General features: G+C 36.1%; 1 protein-coding gene across 1 annotated transcript in view; it reads right to left on the bottom strand.

Moving 5' to 3' along the window:
- orb2 (cytoplasmic polyadenylation element-binding protein orb2) overlaps nucleotides 1-21,761 on the bottom strand; it is a 47,931-nt gene that overhangs the window by 23,615 nt on the left and 2,555 nt on the right. Inside the window, exon 2 of the mRNA XM_085187262.1 lies at nucleotides 8,820-8,904. Coding sequence (XP_085043388.1) covers nucleotides 8,820-8,904 — 85 coding nt within the window. The remainder of the gene's footprint in view (nucleotides 1-8,819; nucleotides 8,905-21,761) is intronic.

Raw genomic sequence — 21,761 nt, 5'->3', positions numbered from 1 at the left:
CGGTTCACAAACAAAAAACGTTATGTTGATATAAAGAATTGCATGCGGCAACATTGCACCAGTGGTTTATTGAATTGGCTGAAATTTTAACTATCAAATGATAATGTTATGAAATCACCAAAGTTGAATTACTTTATATAAGGAAATAAATAATTGTGTAGTACAAGCGGGCGAAGTCGCGAGCGGGTCTTAAAGTATAGGTATTCCCACGGTCTTATTAAACATGTTGCAGCATTCAGTTCCGCTACACATAACCTACGCCATGTCCCAAAAAGAACGGAAGAATCTTAAATATTAATTATGTTAAGTATGTAATAAATATTTTATGTATATTTTTAGTTTAGGCACAATGCACAGCACATGGCACAGTGTTAGGATACTCCGATCTTCAACTTTTATCAATTTTTAAATATGGTCCCATATTGAGTAGCGTAACTCAACTCTTTTTTCAATGGAAGAAAATAAAAAAAAAACACAAATTTTGAATTGTTATCAGTTTTAGCAACATCAAAAGTGATTACAATTATAAACCACTTTTGGTTGAAAAACGCAACATCGTCGGCCAAAAGTGCAAACCTGAAATCTGCTAAGAAGCAAATTTGCTTCTTCAGGCGAGACAACAAACTAAGGGATACGTATGTTATCAAATATTGAATATTGATTTGTATTCTCTACCACATATATGAAATTAAATTTACATATTTTTTTACACTTTCGAATACTGTAAAATGGTTACACTACAAGCCAATGATATTTATTTTATTATACATTGTACATAACGCGTTATACATGGTGTTCTTAAAGGCTTAAAGTAGCCCTTTCTATACATAACTAGCTTCACGTTTTGTGCCGCATAGTAGAGCAGCCAGAGTGTTAACACACTCCCTTCTCAACTTTCTACTTCTAATATACCTACTTTAAAAAAAAAATAGTTTTAAGCAATCATTCCCCAAAGCGTGTATCGAACACACAACCGTCGTTACAATATTTTGTTACAGAGGGATAAATGGCAGTTTTCAGCTGTTTTTTTTTATGAAATATAAAAATACATTATTTCATTACTTTTATAACATAAATATTTTAATTTCATATCCAGGTCAAAGCAATTGCATGAAAAATTAATTACCACTCGACAGTGCCACCTCTGGCTTAAAACAAATTTATATGTATGTATTCAAATTTAATGCCTGTTTCTAAGTGCGAATAATATATATTATTTTTTTAGGGTTCCGTACCTCAAAAACTAAAAAATGAACGCTGTTAGGATCACTTTGCTGACCGTCTTTTAAGACCATTTATCTCAAGATCGCGTGGAGATATCAAGCTGAAATTTATATTAAATATTCAGGACGACGGTCCCGTGGAGCTTAAAATCAAGCTCAAAAGATATGAGTATTTATGCATCGATTTTGCTGCTTTTACGTAATGAAACCTACAGAGTACTTCCCGTGGACCGGTAGTTATAAAATTTAGCAAGAAGTGAGAATTTACAATAAAAATACAGAAAAAAAAATCCAAAAACTAAAAATTTATAGATGTTTCATATAAAAAAATCATCACAAACTTATTTTTGAAGTTCATTTCATACAACATGATTGCATATTCATGTTGTTTGTATAACAGTTACGAGGGAACAAAGGAACAGACATACATACATACAAGCTAAAAATAAAATAAAAAATATATTCTGTCGCGAGTTATTCTTTTCTTGTTGTATAGTTACTAGAGTAAGGAAATGAAGAAGAATCGAACCTATAACACTGGTTCCATTACGGCTCCACGGCCGACGATTTAATAAACAGTAATAATATATTTTTAATAAAAATAATACAAAAATTCCATTCTATACGAGGGAAAAGGACTCCTGTCCTATCGTTTACTCGTAGTACTGTTTATTTTGTCGTTGCTAAGCAACTGTAACTAATACTTAATTTATAAATCAATATTTTATTTACATACGCATTCAGCGAGATTTGAACTGGCAACCCTTATACTTGAAATGTATTAACACTGAAATCAAATCGAACCCACAACCTATATTACCTTGAAGTGACCATATACAGAAGGATCCATATAAAATCTAAATCGTTAACCTATTAAGTAAAGGTTAATACGCTCTTAAAATATTTAAATAAATTATTGTAAAATGTAAGGTCTACTACTTTCTCTGTTCTGTGGCTCGCTTTAAACATTATAGCACAGCAACTGCTGTATCACCAACGAAACAGAACAAACTGAGTATCGATACGCAGCAAGCCCATCACTAGTGGTTCAGTACAAGGCCGTGTCACACAATAGCAGTGGCTGGCCAAGTGATATCCTAATTACATGACTTTGACAGCAAACTACCGAAATGAGCTAAAAAACTAGGATTTCTCACAATATTGACCTAGTTTAAGTGTGCGTGTTTATAGGTTCGAATAAATAGGGAATATTTAATCTATATATCTATACTAATATAATAAAGCTGAAGAGTTTTGTTTAGTTAAACGCGCTAATCTCAGAAACTAGTGGTTCGAATTGAACAAATATTTAGTGTGGGTCCGTCCAATTATCGAGGTTTTGTTTCTGCTTAACACTAGTTTCCGAGGTTCCCTCTGCCTATCCTATTTAAGTTTTATGATGATAAAATACTTAGAAAGTGTGTAATTCAGATTTTTAGATCCTATTACATAGTTACTTAGCTAGTTACGTCTCGATCTAATAAAAGCGTGTTACAATTCCCGTTGTCCCCCGTTCCCGTAGGAATTCCGAGCTCTCCCCTCTTAGTGCTCTCCTACACTCCCCAACCTATCTACATGATGTTACGTGTGTGTCAGTGTGTGTTGTCTGTCAGTCACTCGAAAATGGAAGAGTTTTATAGAATACTATCTGCCTGCGGCTTCGTCCGCATAGTCAAATGTAAAAAACTAAGATTGTTTATTGCATTAGAGTGTTCATCATGATATAATATAGCTCTTGGCCCTCTACAATTGGAGTAGCCATTCGAACCAGTAGTTCCTGAGATTAGCGCGTTCAACCAGACAAACTCTTCAATTTTATAATATTGGTACTATAGATTACAGATTTGAACTCGGAACTTCCAATGCTTACATAAAAAACACAAAAAATTAAATTATTTAATATTATACATAATTTCCTCACAAATCGCGAGCCTTGTGTTTATTGTGTCAAGGCGCATTGCTTCATTGTATTGTTAGATGTCATTTTAAAGATACCTAAAAAAATTAAGGTTATGTTTTTATTGCATTCACGCTGTATCCCTTATACAGCAGGTTAGGAGAGGGAAACTAGTGTTAAGATACTACGTTATCCGCTTTCCACCAGAATTCTAACCATGTGTTAAGTGACAGAATTCGACACCGCGCTTTTTTCATCAGAGCGAGGACATTAAAATATTTCACTCCCCCGAGTGCGAATCGAATCCAAAACAGTAGTGCTTACAGTCATGCGCTACCCCACTGAGTCACGACGGTCTCAATGTCCTATACGTGTTTATATTTTCCAGGTGAGTGCGGACTCTAGCTTTGAACAGATCAGTTCGTGTAAACTGTTTTTAATTTTCAGGGTAAAATTTCTGGAATGGAGTCAAGACCAATCTGGGATGGGCACGGTCCACCCGCTTATTCTTACGTCCATGAATCACATTTGACTTTTTTATACAAAAGACAAGGCAAACGAGCGTACGGGTCACCTGGTAGCTACACCAGAGGAGCTACAGGTGCGTTGCCGGCCGCCGAGGTGGATATAAAGACTTATTAAAGTTAAGAACGGAGTGTCTTCCTGTTATAGGAGATGCGTGACAGTAAAAAATATTCTACGGAACGTTCTTGCGTTAAGATGAACCAATTTTTTTACTTACATAGATAAGAAAATGATAGCACTGATAAGATAGTAATAGTAGTAAATAATTTATATCAAAATAGTCCATATCCAAGTACGTGTACATCTCTCACGAGATTTACGAGTATAATAAGGAAGTGGCTCTAGTGACCGAATTCTTTTTTTTACCGAATTTTAGCTTCACTGTGTATCCCACATATAGAATGGTAGGCAAAGGGAACCTTGTGTTAGGACACTGTGTTCTCTACTTTCGACTCTATATATATAGGGTCGTGGCGCAGTGGAACTGTAACTTTATCTGACTGTAAACGCAACGGCTATAAATTCGAATCCCACTCAGAATATAAGTAGTTGTAACTATAAAATAAGTGATCGTTTCGGGGGAATGGTTATATTTAAATGATTTTTTCACGTTCCCACTTTGGTAGGAACAGGGCGGTGTTTCGCACTTAATATACAACATCCCGATTTCAGGGGGTGTGTGAGGAACAGAATATCATAATACTAGGTGCCTTTTGGTTACGCTACGACTCGTATATGTCGGATAGAACGTGAAGCCAATGTCTACGCTATCTATACGCTATCTAAATAGAACGACGATTTTAGAAATATAAAGAATCCCCCTCCAATGAATTCGTGTTTGAACCTACACTTATGGTATGTATTAAATATACTAAATATTTCATAAAAACATAGGTATTAAAATTTTAAAAATATATACACAGCTATGATATTTAAAAAGAAAAATAATCGCTACCATCCATCTAATTACACAATCACACAAGATTCAGGTCATTGCACAAATTAAAAAAAATACAACGTACAAGTATACGAATATACATACATAAAAAAACAATTCAACACAGATGATAAATACACATAAATATAAAACAAATAAATTAAAAATCACCGCGTAATTTAATAAAAAAAATCCTAATTTATCCTTATAAAAACATAATTTCACTGCACTTTTCACTATAAACTTATGCTGTATAATTAGGAGGCAGTGTCTAATTTTGTATTTTTTTTGTTTAAAAAAAATAAACAAACACGCATGCGCCGTACCGCGTACGGTTTTACACTGAGTAATGTCATTATGTCAGTTTTAAATGGTAAGGCGACCAAATTGTGATGAACATTGAATTCGTTTGGTTAGTACAGATGGCATAACTGATAAATAAAAACTGTAACTTTTATTATAAAATCTAAATTAGATTGTTTTACATATCTTTATGAAGATAATGCATGTGAGTATATTTTTAATTTGGATTGTCCTTAAAATAAAAATATTTTTTATATTTTTGTTACTCTTTGCTTTGCAACTTTGCAACTTTGCTCACAACGCGACTTACGCGAAGGTTATGGTTGGAGGAAAGAAATATTTATTTTCATGTCCTCTCTCTGGTAACTAAGCAATGTGCGGTGTTGGTGCAAAGTGGAGAACGAAAGTGTCTTAATAGGATCAGAGTGTCTACACACTGGGTCCCAAGATTCTGACTAACTTCATATCAGAATCGGGATACAGCGTGAAGCTATAAAAATAAGTAACTGTTCTCATTTTTTTATTACAAACTAACTCTGTGTTTTATATATATTTGGGGTGTCATGAAGATATGACTGATTTAGTTCTTTAAAACTTCATTGGAAGAAATATTAAAGTACAATTATTGGTTGATAGTTTAATTAAGCAGCTTCGTGCTTTTCCCGCATTGCAGAATAGGCAGAGGAAACCTAGTGTTAAGATACTTCATTCTTCACTCATCACCCAATTTTCGAGATATTGCAAATTTAGTGGTGGATCTCAAGGCCACGCTGTTCTTCGTTATCAGAGGAAGCAAAAGATAACAATTTATTACACCGTGTGGGAATCGAATCCATAACCGTTGCATTTACTCTCTCGTTGCTTAAGTAAATAAGAAAATTAAAGATAAATTTGAAGTAAAATAAAAACCCATTATCAATAATAATAATATATTTTTAATTATCATTTATAATAAATAACCAAAACAGACTTACGCTACTTTACGTTAAAACAATTACAACTGAATTCAGCAGTATAGCACAAAAACTATTTAGACGGCCATGTTGTTATACTGCCAAATTAAAGAGTCAAAACCTATTATATATTAGTACAGAATTTACATACTAGTATTTAATGTTGTACATTATCTTTAATATTAAACATAAGTATATATATTATGAACTGAATTTTGGCTAGTTTTTTTAAATTTTGTCTATGTTTAAGCGGCTAATTACAATTGTATTGATTTTGGTAGGAAAAATTGAGAATTTTCAGTGCTTTTCAATATGGCAGCATTACATAAGTCACGAGATGTCGTTTCTATTTTTGTCCTACAGGTGAAGCCAAATCGTGGATTACAAAAGTAGAGGTAAGGTGTATTATAATTATCTAATTATTAGTCCCTAGTGTTAAAACACTCCGCATCCCATCAAGACTCCCCACTTTCAGCCAAATTTTTACCGTAAGCGTTAAGTCAACAAGCAGAGGTAAGAGTTATTATAACCATCATTCCTGGAAAATAATTATTTCCATTTCCCCGCGGCGCTTGGGGTGGCGATCCCACATTCAACACACAGTATCTCGAAATCCTAGAGTCCTGGAATGTCATGACAAAAACTTCTACGTTGGCATATGCGGGACACTGCGTGGAAAATAGAAAGTTATTTCATATATTCTGAATTTCAAATAATGTACCTATATAATCAACTAATTTTGTCCACTTTAAGAACTACTTTCTTTTTTTAGTGTGGTATTCCACACTTTAATTGTATTAAAAACACTAAAATAAACCAGTGAACGGCAATAATACCTATCTTTTTTTTTCTATAACAACAATGATGAAGATTTTGTTTGGATGGACGCGCTAATCTCAGGAACTACTCGTACAAATATTTTAGTTATATAGGCTCTATCATAGCTACTTCGTGGTAATGAAAATATTAAATGTTTAATTTCTTTGCGTTGGAATCAACCCCACGACCTGTCGCGTTTACAGTACGACTGACCTCAATATGGTAGTATTTAATAAAGCTGAATTTGAAGCCGCACTCGCCTATTTTAAAACATCTACTGTGCCATTATAGTGTCTTCTGGACATAATAGCATAGCCTTCATCTAGACAACAAGGCAATTACGCTTTGTTTAAAATCTATATGAAAAATAGTGCCAGAGTTAGGCATTTCATAATTAGGTCATTTAAGTAGGCAGAAGATCGTCTAACAATAAGATGACGAAATTATTACATAATTTCTTTAGAAAAATGTTTATATTGCGACGTCTTTATTTCCTTCTGTAGGCACACTAAAGGCTCGTAGCGGCACAGCGTCTCAGCGTCAGCGTTTCCGTTTTCGCACTCTGGTAACAAGGCAAAGCGCGGTGTGGAGTTCCGCTACACAACATGTAATTACTCGAAAATTGGACGGTAAGTAAATGAAGAACGCAGTGTCTTAACACTAGGTTCCCACTGCCTATCCTGCTATACGAGGGATAGAGCTTAAAAAAACAAATTCATAATTCACAACTTTCCTAGTGCCTCTACTTAACTATTTCCCGATTTAAAGGAAAACGAATGCCATCGTGTTGCAATGGGACCGCGTCAGGCTGTAACCACGACGGTGGCTAGTTCGATACCCACTCGAGGAAAGAATAATCATTTCATTGCATCTCTCTTGCTAGATGCAGCGCGGCATTCTGAATGTGGCATTCTGCTGTTTTTCTGCTTTGCATGATATTATCCATACCTATATTATAAATTCGAAAGTAACTCTGTCTGTCTGTCTGTCTGTCTGTCTGTCTGTCTTTTACGCAATCAGGGCCACACCGCTAATATAATGGTGATAAAATACTCATATAGAGATACTTGAGGTTCCCGGGATGAACATAGGATACTTTTTTTTCTCATATTTGTAATATTTTCGATATATATCAATATATTAAAATACTTATTAATTTGACATACAATTTATTCCGCCATGTTAATAACAACCGTCGCGTTGCTAAGCAACGATTTGCAAAGTTTGTTGTTAGAAAACGTCACCCAAAATGAGCTTGCTTAACGCATCTCTCTATTGAAAACTGAAAATAATTTCATAAATATATTTAATAAATATTCGAATAGTTCAAGCGGGCGTAGCCGCGTTCGGGTCCACTAGTTAAATAATAAAAAAGAGTGTCTTAACACTGCGTTCTCTCTGCCCGCCCTAGATGGAGGAAAAATCATTAGTAGAATAATAGGTATTTTTGTAGAACAAATATTCACTACACGTTTCAAAACATAAAGTCATGTTACGATCCACTCTTGCGCAGTCATTTATTCCATGACAGTTTATTTTTAACTCTATTCCTTACTTATCAGGAGTTAAATTTGAATGAAATTAAAACAAAATTATACAGGAAATGATAATTTAACGTGATGCATTTAGCGGTACGGATGTAATGTCTACACGCACCTGGATAGTGGGTTTGAGTCCTATTTATGTTAATAGTATAAATATTTAATTAGTAGAATAGGGATATTAAGGAACTGACAAGATAATATACAGCTTCACGCTGTTTCCAACGTATAGCAGAGTTGACAGAGGGATCCTGTGGGAACAAATGTTAAGACATTTCGTTTATCACGCACCGCCCAATTATAGTGTTGCAACTCAACGCCGCTTTTTTTACGGTGTTATAGTACAAAGAATTAATTAGAATAGTGTTACCGAAAAACTGGTGAGATTTTGACCATCTAGGTCCAATGTTTGTGAGTTCTATTACACTCAGAGGAATGAGTATTATGTTAATTTTTTACTTCGGTAAATATTTTTCCCAATGGGAATAGTGCCCACGAGCATTACGTTTACAGTCATATGCCATCCTACTACGTCACGATGGAGACACTAATCGAATATCTATAAATGGGAAAAAAATAAAATAAAGAGTTATTTCATTACAAGTTCTATAATTTACCTACCTTTCATGTGATCTGATGTATCCGCTCTCATTATATCTGTCAAATAGTGTTCCAAAGACCTCATGTTGTCCAAGCCGCTTCGATCCTGTAGAGGAAAAAGTGAATTTAGAAAATAATTATAAATTGACACTACCGTGGCCCAGTTGAGCTGTGACGATACGATGTACGATACAGTATCGACGGTAGTTAGGTTGTAGGTTTGATTCCCGCTTGGATCACTTTATAGTCAGCCTGTCTGTCTGTTTAAATCAGTTTTCTCAAGAGCGCGTGGAAATAAATATCAAGATCTACAGTCTTTTCGAGCTCAGAAAAAAATCAAGCTCCAAAGTCAACGCAAAATAAATAAAATTCCCCTATTATATCCTCAAGAACCGTCGTAAATGTGTCAATATTACATTTTCTTAAAAATTGTACTAATATCATATAATAGAAATAAAATGCTTAACGATTTATCCCACACACTATCGTGACATTGCATGTTGAGTGACGGAGTTCAACTCCGCGGTTTTTCTTCTTACAAAAGTGGGAACTATCCCATAACCATCGCGTTTACAGTCCCATGCTGTGCCACTGAGACACGACGCCCTCAAATCACAGATAAATACAAAAATACATAAAATTTGAACCTAGACTCTATCATTCAAAAACAAACACCAACTACTCCCCCATACAACAATACATCAAAGCAGTTCCATACAAAATAAACTAAAATATGTAGAACTCTGCAAATCCTGGGCAAAATCCAGGGCGAGAGCTCAAACCAAACTGGTCACCCATTGACCTACTTACATGTACGCAGTATGACGTCAGTGTAGCACTGCGCTACCAGGCACACTTGCGCATACAAAAATATATCTTACTATCCTACAAATAGGGCTTAAATTCAATTAAACTACTAAATAAAGTCGAAAATTGTATGGCCAATATTCAGCACCCTGTATAAGGAATTGTACGCAATGGTAATATGAATAAAGGCGAATTTTGTATGGCTAATATAGCATTGCTGTATAGGAAATTATACACAATTTTTTATATGGATAAGGTCGCTTTTCGTATGAACGATAATCGAACACGCTGTATAAGCCATTGTTGTTTATTTTCTATGGAATAAGGGTGGGTTTTCTTTGTTTTTTTTCTCTATGGGGGTGGGAATCAAAGGTCAGATAGGGGCTGCATTGCGAAATTGTTTACCGGGGGGGTCACTTGACCTTCCTTTTAACTAATTAATATTTAAAGTTTAACCCATTTTTGTCATATCGTTTCGTGGGTATCTTCCGCATTGCGGGGTGAAGCCAGAGATGTATAATTTCGTTTTCCTGCTGTTTCCTGCATACAGCAGGACAGGCAGAGGAAACGTAGTGTCAAGTCACCCCGTTCTCCACGCACTTCAGTGGTGAAATGAAGCGCAGTGCTTTGCCTTGTTGCTAGAGCGAGATAACTTTAATCCGGCAAGTGGGAATTGAACTCACAACCGTATACAATATACATTCTTAAATTTTGAACTTAACGTGTCAATTTTAAATATATACTCGTATATTATAGAGATTAAATAATATCGTGGAATAATTAAAATTATCGTCTTTTATCAGGTGGGTGGTGGGTTTCATGCACACGAGGTGAAATGATTATATTTAAAGCTACTCCTACTAGTCGTCGTAATATTGAAAATTTCGTTGTGAATGGAACGGAGTGTCCTAACACTAGAATACGAATAAAAGTGAAGTTTAAAATTTAAGTCTCAGCTAATTAAAAAATACTTATTTTATAAGAATTTTATAGAAAAAAAAACTTTATATTGATATTCCTTGATTATTGAAATGAAACAAACACTAAATGTTAAGGGAAGTTTGCCAATACACAATACCTACAAGTAGTTACAAAGTTACAAATTTTAAAAGCTATTGTGGCTGGTTTTGTTTGCGTTACATCAGAAAAGAAGAGAAGAAGAAGAAGTAGATAAATACCCTCAATATTAGATTTCCTCATATTTATACAATTTTATTATATGTAAGTATAGACATATACAATAGTTTATTTGTCTATAGAATGTGACATAGAGTATAGAATCAATAATGGAAGCCCTTGATTGTTGATAAGCTACTTATTATATGTATGTACCGCGTAGGTGGAACGTCACGAGACGAAAATAATGAATATTTTAGTAGCGTGGTTGAAACGCGACGGTTGTGGGTTCGATCCTCACTCGAGGAAGAGAGATATTTATTAAAGAGTATATTTCCATTTCTTCGCTCTGTTGACTCTGTTGGCTTTGAGTTCTGCCACTCAACACCCAATGCCTCCAGAATTCGGCAGAAAGTGGGGAAAAGAGTGTCTTAATATTAGGTTCCGTCTGCCTATCCTGCTGTGTGCAGGATACAACGTGAAGCGGATTTAATTTTATATATTTTTTTTATTTCATTCTTCCGAGTGAGAATCAAACTCACAACCGTCGCGATTACAGTCGCACGCTTGTGCCCTGCGCCCCCCCGCGTCCCCCTGCGCCACGACTCGATGATAGTTAAAGTCCATAATATGTCCTGTTTCAAAACTTAAAATTGAAAAATTTCCAAATTTAAATTGAAAAATACGCTTTTCCTTATCTTATCTGTGACCGATAGCAATATAGACTAAGTTATCGATAGAGGCTGCGTTTTGAAAGTTTATTTATTTATTTATTTTTATTTTCAGACAAAAAAAGTGAGGCCAGTCATTGCGCAAGAGCAAAAGTGTGACTGTTAACGTGACAAGTTGTGGATTCAATTCCCACTCGAGAAAATTAAATATTAAATAAAATATGCTTATTATATCATGATGTATGTGGTAGGTATGCTCGTAAACTATAAAAACAAAGTTAATTCATGCAATCGAAAAATTATACCTACTTTATAGACAATTCCGACTCCCACTTGACCATTTCTTTAATTATGTATTTATGTCAAAAAGAAAAAAGTACCAGCACTTCCTTAAAAGGCTAATTTAAATTTTTATCTATACCCTGTTGTACATGATCGCGGCACATTTGTGGTAAATAAGAGTATGGTTTAGTGGTCCGAGCGCTTGAACGGGTTCTGAGAGGTGCGGGATCCAATCACGCACTGTCTAATCTTCGTGTCATTGTTGAGTGGTGGAACTCAACGTCGTGCTTTGACCATAAGAGCGGAGAAAGTTAAATACTTTTTTTAGTTTTTTTAGTTTAACGCTATATTCCGCACTTGCAGGGTAGGCAGCGGGAACCTAGGAACCTAGTGTTAAGACACTGCCTTCCCATTAATATACTTCCATTCTCCATTTTTTGTAAAATTCTCGAAGCATTGCTTGGTGATTGGTGGAACTCTATGCCCCGCTTTGCTTCGTTACCAGAGCGAGGAAATGAAAATATTAAATATTTTATTTCCTCAAATGGGAATCAAACCCACTACCTGTCACATTTACAGTCGCACGCTTGTGCTCATGCATCGCAACGGCCTGTAAAATACTTTTAACATAATAATTTTCTTTTAAGAGAACCAATAGCTTGTTTTGTACTTACACACATACATACAAACATACATACATACACAAATCGCGAATATTCTATTTTCATATTAGATAAGCCAATTGTTAACACAGCTGATAACCTACTTGGTGAAAAGAAATTGTTTAAACTATGTATCACGATTTCAACCTGAAATTCATGAAGTTACATCACATATAACTAAGTACTTAAAAATTCTGTGGGTGGTGGGGAGTTTCATTCAGTTGTTTCATTTAATTAGGTTCATTTAATTGCTCTGGTAACAGGATATAGCGCAGCATTGATTTTCGCAACTCAACATGGAATGTTTCAAAAAATTAGACGGGGAACGCCGGGGCAGAGTGTCTCGAATACTAGTTTGAACTAAACCGCGGAAACTTGGCTACCGCACCTAAAGGTTAAGTAGTTACATCTTTTTCAATATTTAAAACAAAAAAATAAAAAAAAATGATAGCGGGACTCAAACTCGCGCCTCTTGGGAACCCTCCAAGCGGTCTAACCAATAAGCTATACATCCTCATAAAACCTAGTTATGTTAAGACACTACGTTCATTGTATCAATAAGAAATCGAACCCACAACCGCCTTTACAGCCAACCGGCTTCAGTCTGGTATAATAGACAAATTTTTGTTTTCAAACTCCAAAACAATTTTAAAATCAGTCTCTGTCAGATATCTTATCTGTGACATCGATCACGATAAAGATGCTGTGAGGATCTTATTCATTCAACAACATGTATTATGAAGAATAATTTAGATGTTATATTTTTTAGTTGGTTTCACACTGTATCGCGCACACAGGCAGGCAGCAGGCGAGGCATAGGGAACCTAGTGCTTAAGACACTCCGTTTCCCACTTTCCGCCGAGTTTCGGAGGCATTGCATGTTGAGTCGCGGAACTCAACGCCGCGCTTTGCCTCGTTATGAGAGCGACGAACTTATATTTTATCAAATAGTCCATTTCCTCGTGTGGGAGTCGAACCCACGACCTGTCTCGTTTACAGTCGCACGCTTGTGCACCTGCACCACGACTGACCATAGATATCATTTAAAGTTAAATTCTTCTTAGTCTTGTATTGCGTTATTTTTAGCCTTGCGTTTACACTAGATTCCTTTTTCTTATCCTTCTACATACGAAAAACACATTGAAAGATAAAAGAAAATTACATAATTGTTGAGAAAAAATGTTTTTGCTCTTATTTCAGCGAGCGAAGTGTGATGAGACTAGCGAGGGAAGCGACGCAAAAATGAGCCTAGCCTAACCAGTAGTACTGAGCACGAATCGAATCTACAACCACCGACTTAGCAATCATAAATTTGCGTTGCTACTATACTATACAAGTATACAGGCCAATTGGATGATAAATATATACAAATGCTTTATCTTATCAGATTGACAGACAAATGACAGATCTAAAGTTTTATCTATAAATAGCTTTTACCCGTTGCTTCACTCGCGCGGTGAAATGGAAATAACTAGATACTTGTTCTGTGTGACACATGAGTCATGACACTTTCTAAGTGCTGGAGGCAACTTGGTGGCAGGTACAGCGGGTTACATCGAAACCATTGACGTGAGTACAGCCTCCTTCTCCTTCTTCACTTTCAAATACATGAACTATCAAAAATATATTTTTAATTGGGACCCGTAGTTCCTCAGATTAGCGTGTTAAACTATTCGTTCCAATTGAAAAATTGTTTTAATCTTAAATATTTATAACGAGGAAGGCTATGTAAGCTATATTAAATGATGTTAAAAGTTCAATGTAACCCACCGTACCTGTGCTTTTTGAGGCTCTGGCTAAACTAAGCTTGAATTTCAGAAAAATCTCGAAACCTCCAATTTTTTGTACGGAACCCTCGGTGGGCGAGCCCGACTCGCGCTTGTCTGGTTTTTTCGACACCCCCACTTCTTCCGACATCCGAAGTATGCGATACGGGCGACACATCAGTACGCCAATTATTTATACAATTCTTTTGGTACGGGAATACAACGCCGCGTTTTACCTTGTTGCCAGAGCGAGGAAATAAAAATTTAAATAATTCATTCCCCCGGGCGGGAATCGAACCCATAACCGTTATGTTTACAGTCGCGCTCTTATGCCCCTGTGCCACGACGGCCTCAGATACAATAATATACATATAAGAAGAATATTTAAACTGAAAACAATACATTGTATTAAATCAATAATATTGAATGCCTTACAAATGTGTTATACTGCTATCTCATTCTTTTACTAATGTGTGAGCGAGACGGCGCTCTACAACGGCCTTGAATAGAACTGATAAGAGCTGAAAAGTTGAAGCGAAACTGAAAATTTTAACTTGTAAGTAGTTTTTTATATTTTTTATTAAGGCCGTGCGAATGAAAACGCGTCGGTTGTGGATTCAATTTCTACTCACAATTATTTTCTATATTTCGCTCTTGTATCTCGAAGCTCGGTGTTGAGATCCGTCACTTAACAAGAAATCTCACAATATTTTTTTGGCATGTGGGGAGAAGAGGAACTCAACATTAGGTTCCCTTTACTTTTCTATCCTGCTATATGCGTGGTACAGCGTAAAGCTATATTTCAGCTGAAGGTAGATTTCGACGAAGGAAGAGTGTGAAATCGATTTCATCATCATTTATTTTGTCCCGCTATCACGCAAAAACACGGACGGACGAAACGGATTTATATGAAAGTTACACTAATATGTCTCATACATCAGAATAAAATATAGACTTAAGCGGGCGAAGCCGCGCTTGGGTCGCTAGTAAAATATAAACAAAGGATGGTAACGTTTTGTATATTATTTTTATAGCCTAATGTATCTATTGAAACTCAACGCCGCGTTATGTCTTTTCAACTGAATAAATTAAAATTATATAAATATAATTATTCCCCTGAGTGGGAATTACACCCGCGACCATCGCACTTACAGTCCAACCACCACCACTGTGTACCATTGTGCCACTGTAGCGTCAATCCAAAGTAGGTCGATTACAAAAAATCAAAACACAACTGTAACAATGTTATCAAATATAATATAGTATAAGTTGTAAATTTGATAAAAATAATTGTTTTTAGGTTAACAACCTTTTATCAAATCACAGACGAAATTGGCCACTTCATAGGTTATTATTTATTTTAATTTGACCCTGTATTCCGCACATGGCAGAGTAGGCACAGGGAACGTAATGTTAAAACACTCCGTTACCTATCCACCAAAACGAATGAAGAGAAAATAATAGAAAATAATGGAAAATGGAGAAAATTGTATCAAGATTCTAAGTCAAAAATCTAAGTATGTAGCACTTTCCGTAGACCTATACTTATGAAATTAGTTCGACTCGCACTTGGCCAGTTTCACTTTTCATTAATGTGTCTCTTTTAGCGTCTGACTGTTAACACGAACTGCAACGAAGGTTGTCGATTCGATTCCCACTTAAAACACTGGTGTGTTTGGTGTCTGGTTCATGCCGCGTCCCGCAAATAGCAGGGTAAGCAGAATAAACCTGGGAACCTAGAGTTAACACACTCCATACCCTACAATCCTACTACCCTACTTTTCCCCCAATTTTTCATTGCGTGTGGAGTGGCAGAGCTTAACATCGTGCTTGGCCTCGTTACCGGAGCGAGGAAATGAAAATATTAAATATTTTATTCACTCGAGTTGGAATCGAACCCAGTCGCACGCTTGTGCCAGTGCCAGCTTGCTGCACGACGGCATGTATTATATTACTTTGCAGAACTCACCACCGCACTTTGTCTACAATAGCAGATAAATGAAAAAATGGGAAATCGCATGGGAATCGAACCCACAACTATCGCTCACTATCTAGTATTATCACAATCATAATATAAATAAAAGGCGTATTACGTTAAAAGCATACATACTTTTAGTGAAATCATTTAAATTAAATTTAGAAAGGAAGTATTTAATGACAAACGTTTTACATAAATGTAATAAACAAATGTTTCATTCCTTATTTATTATACAAAAACAGTTTACAGTTAAGCAAAGCGCGGCGTTTAGTTCCGTCACACAGCTCGCAATGCATCGAGAATTCAACGGAAAGTGAGGCACGGACATGTCTTAATGGGAACGGAGTGTCTTAACACTAGGATACTAGGTGTCAAATATTTTCACTGTGCCGGGGCTACGGGTATTTAATTATTTCTCATTTTCCTCATTCTTCTTTCTTTTTTCTTCATTCTTCATTTTCAGTAAAACCGTCAATTTTATTCAAAATTGACGGTTTTACTCAAATTTAATATGAATGTATTATACATATAAACCTTTCACTTGAATCACTTTCTCTGTTAGATACCGGTAAGTAGTTTGTAAAATATAAGCCCATATCGATAGGAAGAGATCTGGGGTCACGGCAGAACCCTCGCCAAGGCGAGCGCGAAGCGAACTTACTGGAACTTATCTGAAACCATTTTGGCGAATTATTGTGCTCCTATTTGAGAACCTCTGGATAGCTTTAGAGCTTTCAAATGATCGTCTTCTAGTAAACTATAAGCACACACCAGATACATTTCCGAAGTTATGTGAAGGTAAAGTTACACTATTTTGACACTAACTCTCCTAACTAATCATCAAAATATATCTTTTACTTCTCATAGACTTAGAAGCTGAAATTTGGTACAGGGGTTTAATTTCCACCTAAAGAGAAAACTATCAAATGTAGGAACATCGAAGATCTGAAGAACCTGGTGACCCTGATAAGAAACTGTACAAAAGAGCCCAACCAAGCTGTTATAGATATCGACATACTGCCTTTGCAAAATTTATTCAGTGCGGTGGTACTCCTCTTACGATTTACAAAAAAATTAAAGTCTGAGAGATCTAATAAGAAACCCTAACTTTTTCTTCGGCTCGGCTAAACTATTGGAGAAATGTCGCCTTAACAAAAATTCTTCAGTGGAGGCATAGCATAATAAGTGGCGGAACTTAACGCCGCACTTTACCAGATCGAAGCATCGTAAAACAGGGAAGAAGGAATAATTATTTCATTCCCCCAGGTGATGATCCAAACACACAGTCTGCCACGTTTTCAACCAAAACAATTCTTTCTAAAACAATAAAACTCACTAGAAAGACAACAAACACAGATTAAAAAATACCATAAGGCATTAATAAGTCGTTCCTTTGCTTGAAAGAGAGAGGGGTGAAAAAAATAGCCCCGACCAATCGGAGGCGTCGCATTGCGCCCGCATTGAGCGGGAAAACTAGGTCACGTGGCTGCGGACGATGCGGCGTGGCGTCTTGCCGATTGATACAGATTATACAGAATGTGTGCCACAGATTATTAATAATATGTACTTAAGTTTGGGAATTAGGATGTATAATTTTACTGTAAATAGTCTGCGTTCTCCACCAGGATTGTCGGTCAACAGAAGAAAGTTGACAAACTTAAGTTTACGCACTCTTTTTGTATGAAATTAATTACAATTATAAATTTGTAATACTTAGTTTTGTACTGCAAGTTTTAACTTCTAGCAAAATTTTATAATCGCAGGTGCATTTTCACTTTTTGAATTCTTTCCTTTATTTATATTTTATATTGTAAATTCTCACGTTGTGCCAAATTTGATAACTGTAGGTCCACGGGAGGTATCCTATAGGTTTTGATTACGCGGCGAACCTAATACTAGTTGTAGCTGCAGCAGTACATGAACACTCGTGTATTTTGCTTGCGTTGACTTAGAACATTCTGTGCTCTATAAGGGACTTCACCTTCACGCGATCTCGCGATAAATGACCTCGACAAACTGATCTTATAAGGGTTCTATGTTTTACTTTTGAAGTACGGAACCTTAAAAATGATTCCCATAGGGGCCTAGTGGGAATCAAATTCGCAACTGTCGTGAATACAGTCAGGTATTCTATATTTCGTTATATTGTGTTTTTCAAAACAAATGTTTTTGGAATATCAAATTTACAATATGGGTTTATTAGAATTCACAATCAAATTACAGTTTACATATCTGACTGACTGACTTATTCCTTGCGTTTACGCTTACGGGGTGCCCGGCCACGATGATCGATGACAATCAGATATAAAATTAAACCAGGTCCACGCGTCTTTCCGCATGTAGCACTATAGGAGAATGACTTAGTGTTAAGACACTCCGTTTCCCAATTTTCTCTCCGACTTTCAAAATCTTTTGTGATGAAAAGTAAAACATTTTTTTACATTTTTATGTTAACTTTATATTTACATTTTATTTTTACTATCAGCTTTGTTCACTAATGCCTTTTTAAATTATATAATATTTCGTTTATTTAATTTCTCATGTAAATGACATCGTCGTAATGAGAATAAAGATCTTTAAGCAGAAACAGAAAACAAAATGTGTCGTTTCAATGTTTCAGTATAACGCAAAATTTAAATCTGGTATTAAAATTTTGCGCCCTACTGACATTCAAGCGATAAGGTACTTGTTTTACTTTTGTGTTTATTTGCAGGTTTAATTAATATTTAAATGTAATAAGAAGTGCGAACTATTTAATAAAATAATTGCCATGCTTTCTTGACTTTACATTGTAAAGCTCTCAACACCAGGTTTTCCTTGCCTACCCTTCTACATGCGGGATAAAGCGAGAAAACCTAAAAAAATAACAATTTCAAACCAGTATAAACTATTAGTAAGTAACATTTCTCAGATTGTTATGAAACACGCATTCACCGAAAGTTTATTGAAAAAAATCGAAAAATTATTAAACATTTCATAGTACAATAGCGTGCAATGTGTTTGTTTGTGCTTCTTGCGTTATGTGATGTGTCGGTCAGTGGTAAAACTGCCTAAGTTGGATCTTTTTTATTTTAAAGTAACTTAGTGATAGATAGACCCTATTTCTTAGGAAAAATAGTCGTGAAATCCACCATCTTATGTTTATAAATGTCAGGGAAGAGCGGCGCTAAGTTCCGCGCAATAATCCCTCCCCCAAAATATCCCTCTGGATAGCTTGGTATGTGCGGGATACAACGTGAAGCTAATATAATTTTATTTATCTTATTAAATAAAAATTGTAGGTAGTACAATTACAATAGTGAAGCAGATAGGCCCTGTTCCACCACTCTACACCTAATATCCTAAAAATTAGGACGGAAAGTGGGGAACGGAGTCTCCTAACATTAGGTTGCCTCTTCATACACTGCTATATGCAAGTTACAGCGTGAAGCCTGCTCTTATCCACATTTGTAAGAGTCTTGTTTATGCCACCAAAACACCAGAAACCCAACAAACGGATAAAGAAGAAGTGAAACAGAGGCCGTGTTGCAGTGGCACAACATAATGATGTAGTGCTTACGAAACGCGCTGGTTAAGATTCCTCTACTAGGAGCTATTTGTTCTACTAATATAAAGTGCGGCGTTGAGTTCCGCCACTTAACACGCTTATGTCAAGAATTCTAGCAGAAAGTAAACATTTTCTAGATGCAATATAATTTTTGTGGTTATATAGCGTTTTCTGTATAAAATAATTTAATAACAAAAACCATACAGCATCCGTCGTCTACAGATCGTTGTGGCGCCGGGGCACAGGCTTGCGACTGTAAACACAACAGAGACCTCGGTAGAACTTTCAGCACACAGTATCGATGACGCCGTAGAAAGTCACGGATAAAGCATGTGAATCCACCGTATGAAGAGACTGTAGCACTTGGGGCCCCGTCAGTTCTTCAAGCCTTATCCTCCGTCTTAAGGATAAGGCTTGAAGAACTTCGAGATTTACCGCCTTTCGCCCGCATCCGAGATACTACGTGATGAGTAAATTTTCACTTTTAGTGAAGGTTTAGCTCAGGTGACTTGCGGCGGTGAATTCCACCACTCAACACGCAATGCCTTGAAAATTGGACAAAACGTTGGGGAAGGGGAAGCTTTAACACTAGGTTTCTAGGAGGGTTAGGGAAACATTATATAGTAAAATACCGATCAAGTACGAGTCGGATTCGCGCACGATGTGTATCATAACATTAACTAAAATGGGAAAAAACTACGTCTTTTGTTTGGGAACCCTTTTAGGGTTAATTTCGTTACTTGAGACCTGAAATTATAAAAAAAGATAGAAAATAAAGAACGAATCGTCTTAATTTCTTTCCATCCAAACATTCTTAAAATACAAAAAAAGGATCAAAATCTATCATTACCACTACATCCTGAATACAAAAAGAAGTATACCAGAGGCAGGGGGAACATAGTGTCAAGACATTCTGTTCCCACGAATCATAGAGATATCGTGTTGAGTGGCGGAACTCAACGCCGCGCTATGTCTTATTACCAGAACGAAAAAAATATAATATTTAAAGCGAGGTTTAAATCTCTATTTATAATACATCCAATACGACCTAAAGTAAAAAAAAGATTAAATCCAAAAATTATCATTACGCTGTATATTTATGCTTAAAAATATAAAACTATCATTATTCCTAAAGAAATCGAACCCACTACGACGTGAATTCAAATGACACACACCAAGAAGACCCACAAGCATTGAATCCCAGTCCATTTTAATCCGCGGCCTTACTGACCCAGTTACAGTATCGATCGGCCGCCCATCGCGTCACTAACTCAGATATAATGTTATGTGAACGCCGTTTTGGATGGAAATTTGTATTTTTTTTCTACTATTTTGTAGAAGGAAAGAGGGAGATAATGGCACAACTCTCTGTTTTCCGTTTGTGTTCTACCGATCCACACACAGCTTCGTCCGCTCAAACTATTATTATATTATAGCCAAATTATACAAAATGTCACATTACATTACCAGGCATATGGCGATCATCTTTTTTTTTATTGTAAAGAAAATATTTTACTGGTAATCTATCCAAATATCTACTAAAACTTTACCTCTTCAACTACCACTGGCCTGGGCCTTGGGTTGCTAATGATTTCCGTGCACCTGTGAACCCCTGCATCAGGCATATTACCCTGGTTATGTTGTGTAAACGCTGGTTTCGCTGGTGCTTGTATGTGTTTGTCTGTCACATACAAGCACCAGCGAAACTGTCTCTTTCTAACCAGTGTGGTAGAAAGAGATAAACGTAGTTGCTACGACGTTACCTATCTCTAGTGATTTTATACAGATTAATATCATTACACCTTCAGCTGTGACCGCACATAGCAGGTAAGACAGAAGGCAGAGGGAACCTAGTGTTAAGAAAAACAGCTGAAACTGCTGAACTACGGCAACTTAATTAAACGCAGAGCCTTGTCATGTTACTAGAGTGAGAAAATTAAAATAATCCATTCCACCTAGTGGGAATCGTACTCGCAGCCGTCGGGACTGCAGTGCCGCTGGTCACCATAGCCAACTAGTTCTTTTCCCTATATATTACGGAATGCAAATATTTTTGTTACATTTTGTTTCTTCTTAAAGTTTTTGTGTCAGCTTTCCACTGTACCCCACACGAAGAAAAGTCGGCAGAGGGAAC

The sequence above is a fragment of the Heliconius melpomene genome, chromosome 6, assembly GCF_056956725.1.
Source record: "Heliconius melpomene rosina isolate 202511_hmr_F chromosome 6, ASM5695672v1, whole genome shotgun sequence".
Taxonomy (NCBI): domain Eukaryota; kingdom Metazoa; phylum Arthropoda; class Insecta; order Lepidoptera; family Nymphalidae; genus Heliconius; species Heliconius melpomene.
The sequence above is the reverse complement of the archived record's forward strand: the minus strand, read 5'-3'. Positions and strand labels throughout refer to the sequence as shown.